The 19,294-nt window shown below is 41.8% G+C and overlaps 1 protein-coding gene across 1 annotated transcript; it reads left to right on the top strand.

Annotated features, from left to right (window-relative positions):
• The first annotated feature begins 52 nt into the window (after positions 1-52).
• Positions 53-19,214, top strand: adam19b (ADAM metallopeptidase domain 19b). The gene is made up of 23 exons (XM_069170700.1): positions 53-1,277; positions 1,519-1,631; positions 1,751-1,821; positions 8,596-8,674; positions 8,927-9,003; positions 10,720-10,921; positions 11,042-11,107; positions 11,480-11,551; positions 11,656-11,822; positions 12,001-12,085; positions 12,280-12,419; positions 12,539-12,716; positions 12,807-12,896; positions 13,048-13,243; positions 14,543-14,651; positions 14,743-14,959; positions 15,239-15,316; positions 15,945-16,053; positions 16,151-16,280; positions 16,425-16,518; positions 16,619-16,966; positions 17,057-17,154; positions 17,897-19,214. Exons 1-23 carry the CDS (start codon positions 1,157-1,159, stop codon positions 17,901-17,903), a joined length of 2,847 nt encoding a protein of 948 aa, XP_069026801.1. The 5' UTR covers positions 53-1,156; the 3' UTR covers positions 17,904-19,214.
• Positions 19,215-19,294: the final 80 nt, after the last annotated feature.

Genomic DNA, 19,294 nt, shown 5'->3' with positions numbered 1-19,294 from the left:
AATTTTACTTCACATAAGCCTGGAAGATGACACGACATTTCGACAGCAACAATATCAGTAGTAAAAAAAACAAACTGGTGAGAACATCCAAAAGCATCCCTTGTTTAAAATTGCAGTAAAAAATGTGTAATATATCTGATTCGGCTAATTTAAAAGATGATATGCTCACTGTTAGTATCTGTTTTCACATTTTAATGGGGGCTTCAAGTACTGAACACAATAATAGTAGCTAATTAAAACAGTTTATTGGTGTGACTACAATGCCTTCAGCTGGGATAACCATCTCGGAAAAATGCATGCAAAAATTTAAAGATGAAAGTTTCCCTGTTTCTGCCAACATTGTGAACGCAGTATCACCGTTTATTAAGTGTGTACAGTTTTACTCATAAAGAAGGATCAGAAGTCATGTTTGTGAAAAGTAGCCCAATTAAACATCTCCAGTGGCTCTTGAGGAGCTTGAATGTTGAGATATTAACCCTGATGGCGTTACAATGATGTCATCAGTTACCTCAACCTGAGTTTCAAGAGTATGAATTTATAACAGACAACCTTACAAATAGATTGCTGTGTGCATTTAAGGTTGGGACTATCTTACTAGAACAAAATATATTCATTGCATGATGGGACTTGTGGGATTTTCCAACTGCTTAAATATCTGTTGCTTGTGAGTTCCCCTTACATTATGTCCAGCACCAAATTAGATTGCCGGAGTATCCCTTTAAGAAATTACCCTGAACCACCCACTCTATGTAACTGATTCATTTTACAACGAATAATCCACAGTGATTTACACAACATCCTAATTAGGAATTCAATTTTGATTACAGTTCGGTGCACACCACGAGTTTACGTTTACATTTCGCATTTAACAGACTGCTGTAATGGTGATGTCGGTATCTTGTTGCTCACTCGTACATCTTTTCATCATATCCCGGCTTGCTTCAACTCGGTGTCGCGCTCTGTGTATGTAACGACGGGGAGGGGTTGGTAATGAAAGAGCTTTGCGGTCTGAAAGCATCTCATTCCGACTAACGGCAGCGGGAAGGATGCCACACCGGCGGCGGTCTGTCCATCTCATCTGAACCCCCTCCAGGCTGCTTCGCTGCACATTTATGTCTCAGTTCAGCGCGTTCATTTGGAGCCGTGTGTTTTTAGAATGCGTCCTGGAGCGCGTCCTCCTCCCCGCGATGCTGTGCAGTCCTCTCTGTGCCTCTGTCTCCTAGTTTTCCTCCGCTGTGTTCAGGCTGCTGCTCTCTCGGAGGAAGGTGCTTACGATGGTGAGTCTGATTGTTTCTCGGAGCGATGACTAAAACGGCATGTCTGCTTGGAACTGATCAATATTGCGTTGCACCGGAATGCATTTTCTGTTTAAAATGCAGTGTTACACCACGTGGTTGTTGGGCACGCTTGGTTCCAATATCTGTATTTATCTATTTTAAAAGATGACAAAGTCACTGATGTAGCCTACATCGTGAGGTATTTTGCCACGTTTTCCTCCATTTCTTCTTTTATTATCAGGAGAAAACACACAGAGTTCACTGAAGAGCATCCTTGACCAGGTACAGAGTTATGAGATTATTTCTCCCATATGGCTGCATCCTCTCAGACACAAGAGGTCTGCCAACCTGGAGGTGAGTAACTCTGTCCATCTGACTGACACAATGATGAAAAAACACACTGACAGACATTTCATCTTGATATTTTGCGTAATATTTAGCTGTCAGTGATTATTTGGTGGTTTTCCTTCCAGCACCCAGCAGAGGCGCATGTTGTGATCTCAGCTGAGGGACAGGAGCTCAGACTACACTTAGAGAAAAATGAGTGAGTAACTCCAGTGCACCACACCTTCTTTATGCAAATAATTAATTAAGTAACGTGTTCAATGAGGCAAATTTTGCAGTTTAGAGGGACTTCTTCATAGTATTGGGTACCAAAATGAGATAAATCATGAACATCTGATTAAAAGTTACATATAGGTCATCAGCATTGTCCTGTGTATCTTTAGACTTGCACAAGACGCCCTGGCTGTAGCCCTGTTTATTTGACCAGATGTTAGGTGTCACATAGATGCATTTATAAGGTCAGTTCCCCTGTGGGTGCGTCGAGGGGGATGAAGGGAAGAAAGGAGGGTGACGGCTTTGGACAACAGAGGGATGACACCCGATCTTGTGTGCCTTGGGCAAACAGGAAGTGAGTCTGTGTCTCTGTACCTAACATCCTGTAATCTGATGGAGCGGTTCCTGTCCAGTAACAATGAGATGGTGATAGAAAGGGAGCGGAGAATCTCATCCGGTTAATAGACAGTGTGATCGCAGGGAGGACTGCAGCTCTTGAGATATGAGTGGTGACAAAGGAGCTGTAGTTTATCACTTCTGGATTTGAGCCAGCACACGAGTGGACTCGGAAAGCTTTTATGAACATTAGAAATGAAGTCCATTTTCCCCCTCCAGTGTATGCCGTGTCTGTCATTTATTCACTCGCAGGCACACACACACATAACAAACCCCGACTCCACCGTGTCTGACTGAGTGTCCCCTGAGGGATTTGCTCTCCTGCTCTCGCTGCCCAGCCGGTGGTCATGCTGTTAGATTTCCTCCTGGACGAGGAATTTTCATCAATCACAGACTGTCTGTACAAGGTCTGTGTGGTTAGACAGAACAGAGAAAGGGAGTTACAGAAAGTTGATCTCTCAGGTCTAACATAGCTTTCATAAAAACCTTTTATTTTTTTTTTATTTTAATAAAACTAAAAGGTCAGAAAAGGTATTAACTGGTACAAGAACTGGTACCTTTTTACTATTAGACATGAAACCTATATTTTGAAACCCTCTTTGTGCAACTTCTCACCTTTGCTTAAACAGGAAAGCTGTGAAAATGTCTTCATTGGTGTCAATTGCTACAGTTACAGTTGAATACGTGTGTACACTGTTGTGAAAGATGTTTCGAAAAGTTGACTCAGAAATTAAAAGCACCAGAGAATTGTTAAGTTGATAATATTGTGGAACAAAAATGGAGGTTTCCAATTAATGAAACTCACCACATATCTTTAGTATTGATTCTTTAATGTACTGTGTCTGAGAGCTATATCGATCAGGGGAAATCATGTTTCTGTGATTTTGTTTTGTTTCATTCACTTATAGGTTCAGTGTGTAGGATTTAGGGGAAATCTATTGGTAGAAATGGAATGTAATATTGATAAATATGTTAGCATTAATTAATTAAACAATAATCTACCAAAACTCAAAATCATGTTTTTGTTACATGAGAATGAGCCCTTAATATCTTCATAGGAGGTGGGTCCTCTTCCACGGAGCCTGCCATGTTGTACTGCCACAGTTACTGTAAACAAAGTCAAACTACATTCTCTTACATGCTTGAAAGAGGAGGGTAAGATGAGGGTTGTTCAGTGTCACTCGATGTCATTAGATCCTACACACTGCTCTTGTAGGCCACAATTGACTCAGGGGCTTTATAAAAACTATCGGGTGGATGTCATGGCGTTCAGCCCATTATTCAGGTGTCTGGCACACAACTTTACTGTTCTGGTTTACTCTCACTGCTGTCACCATGTAGTTCTCCATCACAGCAGGCAGCTCCTTTTAGTAACACATCCCTTTAAACCCACTGTACACTGTCTGTTCAGCACCAAACAGCTGACAGATGCAGTGACATCACAGTTAGCTGGTGAACACATATTTCCTTCAGGCATTGGTAGACACCAATATCAGTTTTAATGATTAAAAAAGTTGTAGCAGTTCAACTCAGTAATGTTTTTTATAAGCGTCAGTCCTCCTTCCCATCTCCATAATTTCACATGCACAAGACGTTTTGCAGCTTTCAAAGAAAGAGCGTTCTCGCTCTCTTTGTAGACCCATTATTTAGTCTGAGGTTTACCACCTCCCTGTTTCACCCTGCAGTGTTTCCCCACAGACTCCGGTCCTAAACAGAGTCCCATACTGGGTTATGACATTTTGATTTGTTCTCTGTTCACCTAATGTGGATACACAACTTGTTATATGAGACTACAAGCTGGGCTGAGGAAGAAGGCAGTTTGTGTCAGGGAAGATTAATGTCTCCATTTTGGAGAGAAGCCAGAGAAATTGCTGCCAGCGTCCACTCCTGTGTCCCGGTTACTCCCTCATGTCCTCGTTGCACCTACAACTGTGATAGCGGGACAGTCAGCAGATAAGGGAGAACCCTGAGTAGCTGTGAGACGGTCTTGATCTTGTCTTCGTGTTTACCCCCCCTGCAACAATTCACTATTTCAATCCAGCTGTCCTCCTTTTAATGGCAGTTCACTTCATCTACTCTTCACTTAATGTAAACATAGCTGTGAATTTTTGAGGGCATCGTACTCCCAGTGGCTGCAGTCCAGACTCAATCCATTTATGTCCTCCCCAGTCATGCTTGCCAATGTGTGTGTGTGTGTGTGTGTGTGTGTGTGTGTGTGTGTGTGTGTGTGTGTGTGTGGGCGCGTGGGCGCGTGCGCGTGCACATGGGTCTTTTTTAGGTTCGCACTTCATTGATGTGGGTGTGCATGTGTGTCTGACTGAGCTTTTATCTTAATGAAAGGCTGAGGTGCACCCAGAGAAGGTTGATTTGGTTAAGAGCCAGGCAGAGGCCATAGAGTGTGCTGAGTCAGAGAGCAGGAAGAGGGATGTAAAAACAGAGCAAGCTGTAGGAAACCATGGAGGAAAGTGAGTGATGGAGCGGAGGAGAAGGGTCGAGGTGAGAAAAGTCATGGAAAGAGGAAAGTAGAGATTGTCGCGGTCAGTTTGGGTGTGAGTTATATCCCTGTGCTTCGGATATGAATCGCGTGGATGTTCTTGCTTCCTCCTCTGCATGACTTTCTCTGTTCTCCCGTTTAATGCCCTTCCTGCACACCCTTAAGTGCATGAACCTGAATTAAGCACTCCCTCGGGAAAAGCACACAGTATTGTTTCTCCTCTCCTTTCCTTCTCCTCTTGTCTCCTCTCATCTTGTCCCCACCTCATAAGTCTTCCTCTGTCCGGCGTAAAAATGACCACCCCATTCTTTCTCGTTTCTTTCCTTCTCTCGCCTCGTCTGATGTTCCCCAGGGCCGCAGGACAAATATACATCTCCCACGCCGCTCTCTGCGGCCAGGGTTTGAGAGACTGCGGCCACACGCAGACTGATGACACAGACAGACACACTCGTACACACACACATAGCACCCCAAAAGAACACAAACAGGACTTAAAGCGCAGACCTGATGGATTGCAGGTCTCGGGAGCAGAGAGCATGGGATGCATTTGCTTGTCCTGGTTTCCCTCGTGTGTATGTTTAGTCTCAGTGCGGCGCGGTCCCGTCTGCTTATATGTCTTTATCTAGGCCTCTGTGTTAGCCTGTGTGTTCACACGGGGAGTCACACATCAGAGCGTTAGCCTCCCTTCGCAATAAAAGCCTCTTCATCATCTGTTTCTGAGTGTTACTTTGACTTTGCGTCAACCTCCTCCCTCCCGCCCGGCACCCACGTGTGGTGATGTCATCTGATACCATGAGAGAATGCGACCCACTGACCCTGATCCATTACCCCACATCCCCTCCACTATCTCCCAAGTACATTAGCATTACTCTCCCACCCCATCTTTCTCTTCCTGAAGCTGAACCAAGCCTTTGTCTCAGACTCGCTGCCGGACGGTCCTGATTCAGCCAGTGTTGCGCTCCTCAATCACAGCATCTGTCTGCACGCTGGACGACTTCCAAACATTGTTGTCCCGCCATCACATAGAGGTTTTTCCAGTCTTGATTTGAAAGCTGTCACAGTATTTACCAGAATACAATTCGGCATAAAGCTTTCGACAGACGTGATGGACATTTTTGAGTTCATATACCGACATGGATACATACGCAACTTCTACTCTCTAGTTCAATTCCATATCAGGCATGGACACTGCAGTCAGAAGCAAACATAAGTTTGTTTGAAACAAACATTTTAAACTTCCACCTAATGCGTTTGCGACAATCCAAAGTCCTCTGCGGTGCAAGTTGGCTTTTCCTTGCAAAGACTCACATGGCTTTAAAATACAAACGGGTCACAGAGAAACCATTATCTTTGTCATCATTCTTGCTTTACACTTGTTCTAGTACTTTCACCACACAGATAATGATCCATTTACTTGAACTATGCATTTTTTCTGTTACCTATAACAACGACTGGTGAAACTGATGAGTCAAAATGAAACTTATCAGTTTGATCACACCTGCAAGTTGGCTCTTGTTTCGTGTTGGTGGTTGTTTCTTTACGCATTATTCACCTTTAACACAGGTCTCTGCCGTTTAAATGAACTGATTTAAAAGTCAAAGTTGAGTTCAATGCATTCGATCAAATAGGTAAGGTGTAATAATTACGTGTATTGAACCATCCGCGGAACCGACCGTAGACGCAGCAGGATGTGGCAAGTTTATTGTTAGCATTAGACTTCATTAAAAGTCATGGTGGCATAGTGACCCTTTAAGTGGTGACTAACAACTGTGTTAATAGCATGTTGTGTCTACATGTCACACAGTGGCAGCTTCCATAGCCATCAGTCTACATGTGTATACACACTGTTATCCCCAAAGACCAGTAAGTCAGCAGGGCTCAGCTCAGAAACAGAGGTGCTGACTGGCGCGTGAGAATAAAGAAGAATGGAGAAGGAGTCGTTACGCATTTGTGTCATGGAAGAAGTGATTTCCTTTCTTGCATAATGACTGTTGGACAGCAGCAGAGTAAAGTTCAGTCAATCATCAGCTATTCTGCCATTAATTCTGCCTGTCACAGTCACAGAGATGAGAAGAGAGCATGTTGGGAAAATTTAGAAAGTTAGAGAGGCTGGAAAAGTAGAGGAAGGCCAGATATAAATGAGGTTAGAAGGTCAAATCACAACATGATGGACTTCATCATATTTAGGTGACATAAGCCGGATATATTACCACCGACTGATCATTTAGAAGAGGTGGATGTACTGTAGATGTGCATCCCCGGCCCCTCCTCCCCCCCGAGTCCTCATCTGTTAAAGGATGAAGTAGCTGTTCTCTGTCTTTGACTCGCTTTGTTGCAGATTGCATCAACAGACTGTCATTGTTTAAAGAGGCTTGTGTCCCTGGGGGCATCTGATGGAGGAGAAAAGAAAAATCCCCATCTTCCCTTCACTCGTCTTCATCATCCTTTAAAGGAACAGTTTGACATCTTGGGAAATGTGCTCATTTGTGTGCCTAAAGATAGATGCCACTCTCGTGTCTGTAAGCTAAATGTGAAGCTACAGCTAGCAGTGGGTTAGCTTAGCATAAAGACTGGAAACGAGGGGAAACAGTTAGCCTGTGTGATGGTTAATTAAAGCGTTTTATGTCATTTAGTTAATACCTACAATAATTTGTGGAATCTAAAAACTAGTTCTGCACACAACCCCCAATAAAACCGTAGTTTTTCAGTTTTACGTTTCATTTTCGTTCAGATTAACCAAACTACTTGCAATGTTTTATCAAGAGAGCTCCAGAGATGCTGGCAAAAGGATTTATTTTTTTTAGACCAAATTTGGACCGAGCCAAACTAAAACATGTTCTACCTTTTATGCTGTATGAGATATGAGAGTTGTAAATATCTTCTCATTTAATTTTCACAGAGAAATCTAATAGCTGCATTCCCCTCAATTTAAAAAAAATATATATATTTTAAGATGTGCATATTAATTACCCTAAGGTATAAATAATGAAATCTTTGTGAGAACTGATCAGATTGGAAGATGTTAGGTCTGGCTCATGTTTGACTTAAATCCTCAGCTTGAGTATCAGAGCATCAGTCGATACGTGCTCGTTTCTCTGTTTGACGGATCTGACTTCGACCCTGAGGAGTGATGAGAGGAGTTTTAGAAGGACAGAGCAAAAGAAAAACCAGCTGCAAGGAAGACAAACTTTATAACAGAAAGCAAGAGGAATGGATTGGACAAAATGTCCCGTCTTTGGACTCAGTCCAAAGATATGCAATCACACAAACACAGATGGCGAGTAAGAGGAATGTAATGTATTACCCAAATAAAATTAATGTTTCTGTAGATCTGTACTTGTTTCCCTGATTTATCATCCATTCCTGTGTTGTCCTACTTACCAGCTGAGAAATTTCAGTATAGAGAAAGAAAAAACTGGAGAGCATTTGCAAATAATAACTCGGTCAAACAAATGCGGTCTGGACATAGCAATTACTTTAACTCAAAAAAGCTCTCGTCTCCGGTTTTAGCTTCACTCTCCAGGAAGTAAAACGGATCTTTTGGGAAAGGTACATATGGGTTTTATTACAACACTTGTCCACAGTCTTCTGTGTGTTTTCTCATCCCTGACAGGATCTTTGTCTAAATCTTTAAAGCAGTTTGGTTTGGTGGAGTCTCTGTCGGAATGAATGTTTTATGAGCTGTGAGCTGCTGGAGAGAATCTGTCTTCTGCTGTCTCTTCAGTTTCCTGCAGCTTTTGCTCTTTCGCCCTTTGTTGACCATATATATACAGAATATTTAACCATTATGCCACCATTGCGTTGCTGTTTCTGTAGGTTGAATGTGTGACACTACATATATTCTGTGGTCCCTGTGTTGACTTTCACCAGGCAGCTGTTGGCCCCTGGATATCAGGAAATATGGTACACTTCTGATGGATCGCGCAAGTCCTCTTCTCCTGCCAACACTGTAAGTCTATGAGAGACAGTTTGATGTTCTTAAACTGTAGGAGGGAGTTGTATATGATCCTCGACCACCAGCACAGTTGATCAAATCTAATGGCGGGAGGATAGCAGACGGTCAATGAAAGAATGGATATTCAATAATAACAATTTCTACTCACAATAAAACGTATTATGGTTGAATTTCAGACTCTTTCACCAATGAATTTCCTTGTTTTCCTACACTGAGAGCTCATTATTGAATTATTTTGTCTTGCAGGGACACTGTTTCTACCATGGCGAGGTTCTGGGTGTGGAAGGATCCAGCGTTGCTGTCAGCACTTGTTCTGGACTCAGGTAAGTAAATCTTTACAAGTATTCATAAAGCTGACTATATGAGTTGTTCCCAGTGGTGAAAGAAATGTCCTAGAATTCTCCACAGTCTCCCTTAAGACCAACTCCATCCAAAAATGTAAAAAAAAAAAACCCTCCTTGAGTTAAGAACACGGAGGAGGACTTTTCTGTGGTCTTCTCCTTCAAAAGAGTGAAGAACTGCAAGTGAAGTGAAGATTGAAGAACATTTTTTGGATGACTAATAACAGGAAGTTGGGAGTTGTTTGTGATTGATCTTATTACAGATGTGTTTGCATCTCTCACTCAACGAAGTAAAGCTATTATCCAATTAATGCTAATTTTACAGCCTCAGTTCTTTTGTTTTCTAGTAACTAACAAACATTCTGGGACAATAAATAATATCAATAGATATTGAACTGTTTGATAAAATATCTGACTATATACGTATTGTACCTTTCCCATTCTGGTTAACATGCCAACAATCAGAAGAGAATTAGGCAATCGTACAAGTCTGAACATTATTACTTTTCATGGCTTTGTCATGCTCAAGCATATATGTAAAAAGGGTTGAAAAAGTCTGTGCATTCATACCCTATAAGTTGCCTATCCTAAGGAGAAATCTAACTGGTGAAAGGAGCTTTCACTAATCTCCAGTCCTGCTTTTCAAAAGTCAGGTAGAAGTCAGGTTGTTGCAGAAAGCTAACTGTAGCTCAGGTGTGTGTAGTAAATGTACTCACATAGTAACTGTATGTAGTCATATAAAGATCAAAACAAAAAAATGTCATGCATCTGTCTGTCGGGACTATTTGAGATTCCATAGAGAACTCTGCTGAGATTTTAACCACTGACCAGTACGTCAGTGAGTTTGTGTGTGATCATGATTTTGTAGGTGAGAATAAGTTGTAACTGAAGGCTGCACACCCGTTGAGCCTGTGATCAAACTGTGGCTGAATAAATAAGATGACAGAAAGCTGTCGTGTGTTGTGCAGTTCATTAGGTTAGTAGGTCACCGGCTCCAGAGTTGGTTCATTGAGTCCAGCTCAGTATAGAGATCCTGTGTTTTCTCCAGAGCAGCTGATGTTTCCTGCAGGACACACTCAGAGAGGAGAGGCCGGCAAAAGAGGAGGAACTAGAGACCACGGACAGAAATCGTAGCCGTATGTGTTTCTTTGCGGGGTCATCGCTCTGCATCTGGAGGACGAGCGCTTCGATACATCTTCAACTAATGTAGATTCTCTGGAGGAATGCAAACACAGCATAGAGAGACGCTGACATGTGGGCGGCTGACTTCTCCAGATGTTTTCTACAGCTGCGTGACCTGCTGCTGTGCGCACGCTCGTGTGTTTGTGTATAAGACCTCTGTGCTCATCATAAGCGGTTTTGTGAAGAACTCAAAACTCATTTTGTATGTTGTTTGTCCCAGTGGATCTTCATTTACAAACAGCAGTAAATCACCTGTGACAAGAGTCCCTCTGCTCCACCCATCCATAAAATCACAGCTGCCGAGTTTTTCATGTCTCAAATTGAAAATGTAGTTAACGATTACTTGTAAAAATTGCATTTAATGTTATATTTTAAGACTCAAAAGGACGAGGGTTATTATGGATTCAAGAATAATTTGCCACAGCACGCTGACAGAAATACTGCAAGATCAGTAATGCACATTGATTTCTTGAAGCTTGAGTAGATGGAACCATCAGTTGTGCCTTGTTTCCCCAGGGGACTGATTTCTCTGAACACCAGCGTCAGCTACCTGATAGAGCCTCTTCCTGCTTCCACGGATGCTCAGCAGCATGCGGTTTTCAGAGCCGACAGTCTCCATCTGCCCCAGGGTAGCTGCCTGCATTACCATGGCGACAAGGAGGATGAGGCTGGGCTTAACGACTTCATCCAAGGAATGATGTCACCGCGGAGCGTGAGGGTGTGTTCAGGCAGCACAAACATTAACCACCTCCCTGAAGTCCTTTTGCGAGTGTCACACAGACTATGACAATATTATCTCTGCATCTTTTCTATTTAACTGTTCTGCCTTGTATTTCAGGAAAAAAGGGAACTGAACCAGAATATGAAGTATGTAGAGCTCCTGATAGTGGCTGACAAGGCCGAGGTGAGGATGCAGTTGTGAATATGCTCATATTTGGTCACTTTGGAACCAGACGTAATGTTTTTGGATCAAACCATTAAATGTGGGAGTGGGGGATGTGGCTGTCTGTGGGCAGAAATATTTGTCACAAGACCACAATGACTGTTATGACCCATACTATATACAGGATAAATAGTTATATATCATGTTTTTCTACCCTTTACAGTTGCTAAGAAACCTAAATATAAAGAACAGTCTGCAGATTGCATCTATTACTCTGTTTAGAGCCAGTTGACTCAAATGTAAAGCTCTGACTCACATCCTGTTGATCATTTGATGTGTGAGAAGTCCCTCTAATCTGTCTTATTTCAGTGTACATTGTGGTTTATGTTGCAGTTTGAGAAGCATGGGAGTATTCTCGAGAAAACCAAACTGAAATTACTGGAAGCCGCCAACTTGGTTGACAAGGTAACATCTGACGTGAAACCATCATTAAAACCACAAACAACACCTTTATTCATTCATGACGAATGAAGTTCTGTCGCTGCCTCCGTCTCTGTCCACATCAACAGTACTACAAGGCTTTGAGTATCCGTGTGGCATTAATCGGCCTGGAAGTGTGGACAAGTCAGGACATGATCAGCATGTCTGATAACCCGCACAGCACTCTGGCAGCATTCCTGTCCTGGAGACGCAAACAGCTCCACGCTCTCCCCAACGACAACGCTCAGCTCATCACGTCAGTGTCTCTCTCTCTTTCACCTTCCTATTTGTCCAACCTCCCTCTCCCTCGTCCCGTGGGGAAGATCTTTCAGTTGATTTCATCTTCATTGTGTGAGACAATAATCAACACCAGTTGTATCCCAGTGGGCTGCTGTCCAGTTGGAACTAATTACCGGTGGCGTTTTTGTCTCCAGGGGGAGGCCTTTTCAGGGCACCACCATCGGGCTGGCACCTCTCAAAGCCATGTGCTCCGACTACCAGTCTGGTGGAGTGAACACGGTGAGAGACAAGAGTGTAAACAAACATTAATCCTCTACAGGTACAGCTCTGCTCCACAGGAATTATACACATGCTGGTTTTTTGTAATTATTTCATGTTATTGAGCCACATACATCAAGCGATGATGACATTATGCACTGATTTCTGCAGTTCTTAAAATCTTAAAAGAGTCAGCTCTGTCCTCTGTTGAACAGGACCACTCCGAGTCAGCCGTTGGTGTTGCCGCCACCATGGCGCATGAGATGGGCCACAACTTCGGTATGAGTCACGATAGTGCAGGCTGCTGCCAGGCCAAAGCAGAAGACGGAGGCTGCATCATGGCAGCCGCCACTGGGTATAATGCACAAACTGCCAACATAAAAAAAATAATTTATAGCTGTTAAAACTAACAGAAAGGAGGGAAGCAATGAATTTGAAAGGTGAAATTTAATTATTCCCTTCATCTCGGCTCAGGCATCCATTCCCACGTGTGTTTAATGGTTGCAACCTGAAGGAGCTGAAGAGTTATCTGAGTTCTGGAGGAGGGAAGTGTCTCTTCAACTTGCCAAACACCAGATCGATGTATGGAGGCCAGCGCTGCGGTAACGGTTACCTGGAGGACGGAGAAGAATGTGACTGTGGAGACGAAGAGGTCAGTGGGTGTCCGTTTGCAGTTTATATTTTCCCAGGATGTCTTTGCCCAGGCATCATGACTTTACACTCGGCTACACTTTCTGTGTAGGAGTGCACCAGTCCCTGCTGTAACGCCAACAACTGCACCCTGAAGGCTGAAGCTGAGTGCGCCCATGGGGTCTGCTGTCATAACTGCAAGGTACAAATATCAGAAGACAAATAAATACAACATTTCTTCCTCCCATAAATGACAAATCCCCCGTGGATATTTTTTTCTGGTATAAAGGTACAACTGTTCCTCTTTTTTTTTTTTTCCACATTTCTCTCCTTCTCTTCGTGTCTCACTGAAGCTGAAGAGCCCAGGCGTGCTCTGCCGCGCTCCCTCGGGGCCGTGTGACCTGCCAGAGTACTGTGATGGAAAGGAAGAGTCTTGTCCTGCTAATTTTTACTTAGTGGACGGGGCGTCGTGTGCAGGTGGGATGGCCTACTGTTACACTGGCATGTGTCTGACCCTGGAGCAGCAGTGTCAGTCACTCTGGGGACGAGGTGGGTAAACTGGATGCATACCATCTGTAGATCTTTTGTTTCAAAGTGGGATATAGCCTCCATTTTAATCACATTTAGCATCTATTGTATGAGTAGAATACTGTTTATATTGTACATACACTTAATTTCCAGTTTATAGTTGCCAGTTTATTGGGTATAACGACTACTTAACTAAAAGCAGAGTTATCATTACTGTAGTTAATAACACTGTTCTTTTCCCTTTGACTGTCTGCTGTAAAACGACTGTAGACATGTTTTCTCCTAACTGACTTCGTTTAGACAAATTTCTAATGCATTGTTTCAAAATTATAAATGATCAATTGTAATGACAATAATTGAGTACAAATCAATTTTTTTATTTAAGGCCTAGTGGTGGGGTGAGGGGGGTGGAAAAAAAATATTTAACAAAAAAAGTGTTTATTTGTGTTAACTGTTGGTGGTAAAGACTTTAAATGTTAACATGTAAGACTGCAATTAAATTATCTATTTTAGGTTATGATGAATTACAAAAGGAAAATATGTGCCTACAGTGTATCTAATCCTAAAAAAAAAAAAAAAAAAAAAAAGTCTTTATTCTTAAAGATATGATGGGATGATAAAAGTTAAGAAAGATTTAGTATGACTGTAGCCAAACTCATTATCATTATCTTTAATGGTTATAATGTGTGTAAAAATTTGATGATCAAACAATTTCACATCCATTTTCAAAGCTCTTGAACACTCACCGGCTGACTTAAAACTCAGGCATCAGCCCATCTTTGAAAGCACAAAGCCTCCTGATCAAAGTGGAATAAACCATTTAAGATACAGAGACCACAGCAACAATAGTTCTATTCTTTGTAATAAGAGTGCCTACACAGAAAAGTGTTTGCTTTTTACCTTTTCTGTCATCTATAGGGGCACATCATTGTTGGATCAGTGTGTGCAGCAAAGAAATTTACAGTCCAGCAACCAAAATGGCTCCAAGATTGTTTCATTTAAAAAAGGTGATGAATGTTAAGTGGGTTAATATCCCGTGTTTGAAGCAGAGAGGCTCGATGGAGTTAAAGATGGGTCCTCTGTAGGTCACAGGATTAGGGATTGTTATTGGACATTGTCCATATTCATGTTGTGACTGAGCCTTCCTGGAGAGCCTTTGTAGTACCACAGGAGCCACAAAGAACCATGAGGGGGTGCCATCTGGTCTCCATCAGGTGGTCACATAACACACTGTGCATGCATTTATGCGTGTGTGTTATTGTGTTTGTGTGTGCAGTAGTATTCATACATTTATGTGCGTTGTCTCTCTTTGAACCACAGATGGTCGTCCAGCCCCTGACCTGTGTTTTAAGAGGGTGAATGCAGCTGGGGACATGTACGGCAACTGTGGCAAAGACCTCTTCGGGAAATACAGGAGCTGTAAAGACAGGTGAGGATTAAAACACTCAGCTACACACTCAGTACACTGTACGCTTACTTCTCCCTCATTTTAAGTGTATCTATATTTTCTTACGTTTCAGAGATGCTAAATGTGGGAAAATCCAGTGTTCAACTTCAGCCTCCAAACCCATCGAGAACAATGCTGTTCGCATAGAAACCACAGTCAGCGTGGGCAACAAGAAAATTCAGTGCATGGGAACACATGTGTACAAGCTTGGCCAGGGGGATGAGGAGCCACCGGGGGACACTCTGGACCCAGGTCTGGTCATGACAGGCACCAAGTGTGGTGATGACTCGGTGAGACTCGTGAAGATATGTAGTGCTAAACAGAATTGACAGCAGGCTTTACATCTCTTTCTGAGATTTGTGTAACACTTTTACACAAAGCCACATTATTGTCAGTTACAGTCCTTGTAGCTGTAATATTTGTTGTTGTCATCAAGCAAATTCTATCGCTCCTCTAAAATCACCCTAAAAATAATTTTCTAGAGGATTAATTTTCACTGTCTAGTAAAAGCTGTTTTTCTCTAACCACTTCTCTATAATTGCTCCTCACACCCTTCCGTATTTTAACAGATGTGCTTTAATGGAGAATGCCGCAATGCATCTTTCCTCAGAGCTGATGAATGCAATGCCAAGTGCCACGATCATGGAGTAAGTTTCTGTGTGTCACTGCAGGGGGGCTGGTGTGAGGGATGTCTCTGGACTCACAGGGAAGATTTGGCTGCCAGCCTACTATTATGGAAAGCTGGCAACCTAGGCAGCGGTGCAAAAGCTATTCAGATCCCTTATCTAATTAAAAGTAGCCTCAAAGCAATGTAGAAATATTCCAGCACAAATAAAAGTCAGGTATTATACTGTATAAAATAAATATAATAACAAAAACTAAATATCATTAAAATAACAAAAGTAGATGCTTGTTATGCAGCAGGAGGATCTTTGTCGGTGTAAAGTCTTTAACTACAAAGTCAGAAATCTGTCAGATACATGTAGTTGAGTTAAACGTAAACAGATTTGCACTGTAATGTAAGTACAAAATATGTTACCAAATTAAAAAGCAAGTACCTTAAAACTTTACCCAAGTACACTGTATTTTAACATACTTTCCATTATCTAACTTTGGTTTTATGTCCACTTGAAATTAATTTAAAGTACCTCTATAGTCTTAAAATGTCATGTTGTCATATAACTGCATGTCAATGTGATGAATGAAAACATACATTTTGTAACTTTAATGGTCATATATGCAAAATGACAATCAGCTCTGTTGTTCTGTTCCCAGCTGTGCAACAACAACCATAACTGCCACTGCGACCCGGGCTGGGCTCCTCCTCTGTGTGACCAGAAGGGGTCAGGAGGGAGCATGGACAGTGGACCTGTCATCAGCCACAGTGAGACACATGCTGATGTTTTATGTGCAACAAATTAAAACTTGAGATGTTTCTTTTAGATTTCTCTATTTTCTGACCATATTTCATTCTGCAACAGGCAGTCTCCTTCCAGCCCTGCTTGTCCTCCCTCTGGCTCTCTTTGTGGTTTTGGCTGCTGTTGGACTTTGGTGCTGCTACAAACATAAGCTCCACCCACTGAAAGCCTCTGCTCCACCACCAGTGCCAAAGTATGTAATTTTTGAAGTGTGTCGTTACATCAACTGCTGTTTGTAGGTGATGTTTTTTGCTTTCCCAATATCTTGATGTTGTGTGGATGTCCAGTATGAATTATAACTATTTAATTATGTTTCTAACTCTGTGTTAATCTCCAGTATTTCAGACCCTGCTGAGATCAAACCTCTGAATGCTGACGGTCATGTCGCGGGTCATTCCAACCCAACATTCTTGCTAAAGAAGCAGGACTCGGTAGAGAAATCCACTCATGCACGACATGATGACGTGGCTGAAATGTAATTTTTTGAATTCAAGAAAGTCATTCTGCAATGTTTGGTACTCTTTCACACAGGGGACATCTTCTCCTCGTCCCAGCCCGTCTTGCCCAGCTCGGCCCACACATCCTATTGTGCGTCCAGCAGTGAAACCTCCTCCCGTACCAGCATATGCTGCAGAGCAGAGAGAACAGATGCCACAGCCTGCAGCTTCTCCTCAGAGTCGATCCTCTCCTCAGGATTCCACTCCCCCTCCTTTAAAGTCTGCCCAGAGGACAAACCAGGCTTCTCCACCACTTTCAGGACCTTCACCTGTACCTTCTCTGGATCATAAAAAACAATCACAGCCTTCATCAAAACCCAAACCTCGCCCAGGACCCCCAAACAGACCTCCACCGCCTTGTCCTCTCAACAGACCACCAGTGGTGAATGCAGTTTGTATATACTTTTATGTAAATAGATACTTTGCTTTACTGTACTGAATGTGAAATGACTAACATGTCCTTGTTTTGTAGAAACAGCATCACGTGAAAGGCCTGCAGGTGACCACTAACGCCCTGCAGAGAGGAAAAGCTGCATTGGCTCCATCTGCTGGACAGAAAAAGCCAAACAGGTAATTCATGGTGGGGGTGTTTTTTTCCTAGTAGCTGGCCCAATCCCAATGTCCACCCTCACAGACTTTGAGGCACTTCCCGGTAAATCCGCGAGGGTTTAGGGTTGTCCCACTGTCAGCTCATCGAGTGTGTGAGCGACCTCTGGAGGACATTTTGAGCCCTTTAAGCAGCCTTTCCATAAATTTGCATTTCTGCAGACTTTGCCAACCCTTCTAGTTGTCCTGCCCTTAGTCTGTCGCCCACAAAATGTAAACAAACAAAGCATGGAGGGTGTTAGAATGACAGCACTTGGCTGCTCTCTGCTGTGGTTATTTATTGCATATTTGTAAAAAAAAAAAAAAAAAAAAAAAATTTAAGTTAAATGTCTGCATTTGATTTACTAACATTAATGCCTTTTCTGGTAATTAGCAAAACAAATAAACATTATATAGGCCTAAATATAGCCAACGTATAGGCTTCTATCTATCTATCTATCTATCTATCTATCTATCTATCTATCTATCTATCTATCTATGTATCTATCTATCTAATATTTTTTATTATTAACGACGGAGTGTCCCATTTTGCCTTTTATACCATTTCAGCCCTCATGGACTTGAACACTGAACACTCAAACACTACAGCTGTGACATCAGCTAAGTCAATGAGGGTTTAAGGTTTAGGGTGGACATTGGGATTGGGCCTGTGACTATCTAAAAAGACCCCTCAATAACCTCTTATTATTTTTCACTTCTTCTCTAGAGCCTAAACTCAGAGCTCAGGGAGGTGATGTGGACCACCACTTATATCCAATAACGGACTGCCTCAAACCGTCTTCAATGGCTACCTGACAAAAATGTGCGCTGTGGGATAAGATGAATACTTGACATTGTATTCAGTGATGTACATTGAGGGTAAAATGATATAATTGCAGCAAGTCTTTTGCAAGTCTAAGATTTAGGTTTAATCAGTGTATTGTAAATTAGCCCTACATGCGTCTGTTTTATCCACTTAAAATAACCCACGCTGTGACTTTGAGTATTTTTTTAGTTTATTATTTGATCGTCCCAGATGTCAATGGAAATATGAAAATGTTTCATGTGTGTCAGCAGCATCAAAACACTGTTCCAGGGGTATTTATTCGCAAAGCAAAGAAAAATTCATGTTTACAACCTATGTACCAAACACGGTGCCTCTTAAAGCGCATCAGCTATAAAGGCATATCTTATATTAAGAAAAGATGCCAATAATGAAGCTCTTACACTTCTTATGTGTGAATAATAAGGGGATAATGATGGGTTTTAACTGGATTAATGGTAACCAGTGACAATCCTACATGCATGCTGTAAGTATATATGCTTATGATGAGAGATACGTGTCTGATATGTAGCAGGAAATGTGAGGGATTTTTTTTAATTTTTATGATTTTTATTTTCATTATCATTATTTTTATTGTTGTGGTGTTGCACTTCTAACAGTCACCCCTGAAAGGCATTCAAGGTGGCTGTTAAAAACAATCACTGTATATCCTCTTGCAAATTACCAACAAGTACTGTAATTGTAATTTTTTTATACTTTCAGTCGGTAAGTACTAACGTGTTACTTTAAGGCATCCATTCAGACTCCACATGAACTTGCTTTAGTTTTATCACTGACAATCAGTGATGAAGTTGTCTTAGTTCATGGCAACTTTTCATATAATTTCATGTTTGGAAAATGAGCCATAGTTTTGTTTACATGTATCAGTTCAACAGCTCAAAATTATAACAGCAGCTCCCTTTTGACCAAAATGGTATGATGCTACTTTTCTATCTGAGATGGCTGTGTTATACGACAAAAGGCGATTTAACAGTAATGAATTTGGCATTATTATTAGGTACTTTTTGATATTATGTTATATTTGACTGCTTTGGGAACTGTAATCTGGATAATGGAATCTGTAATATGAAAAGTCTGTCAGTCGGTCAGCTGCTATGATCGACCTTATTATCGAAACTATGCAAACACAGGGGCGGTGCAACCCTGTGTCTGAAACTGGGATTCAAATGAACACATGGAGAAATAAAAATACATGTTTAGACATGCTTTTCAACTTGTATTTTGTCAATACATGATGTTGTTCATGCAAGCATTTTTACTTTCTGGATTTAGGAGTTTTGT

This window comes from Embiotoca jacksoni, unplaced genomic scaffold (assembly GCF_022577435.1).
Source record: "Embiotoca jacksoni isolate LCO1_2020_lvr unplaced genomic scaffold, fEmbJac1.0.p SCAF_5, whole genome shotgun sequence".
NCBI classification, from domain to species: domain Eukaryota; kingdom Metazoa; phylum Chordata; class Actinopteri; family Embiotocidae; genus Embiotoca; species Embiotoca jacksoni.
Note: the sequence above shows the minus strand (reverse complement) of the source record. Positions and strands in the feature narration are given on the sequence as shown.

What these genes read in the sequence shown, in the direction of transcription:
- adam19b (XM_069170700.1), top strand. Translation starts at nt 1,157, where the DNA reads ATGCGTCCTGGAGCGCGTCCTCCTCCCCGCGATGCTGTGCAGTCCTCT. An exon ending in CTACACTTAGAGAAAAATGA is followed by an intron (nt 1,822 to 8,595) that starts GTGAGTAACTCC and finishes GACTTTCACCAG; the next exon opens with GCAGCTGTTGGCCCCTGGAT. An exon ending in CCGCCAACTTGGTTGACAAG is followed by an intron (nt 11,552 to 11,655) that starts GTAACATCTGAC and finishes CCACATCAACAG; the next exon opens with TACTACAAGGCTTTGAGTAT.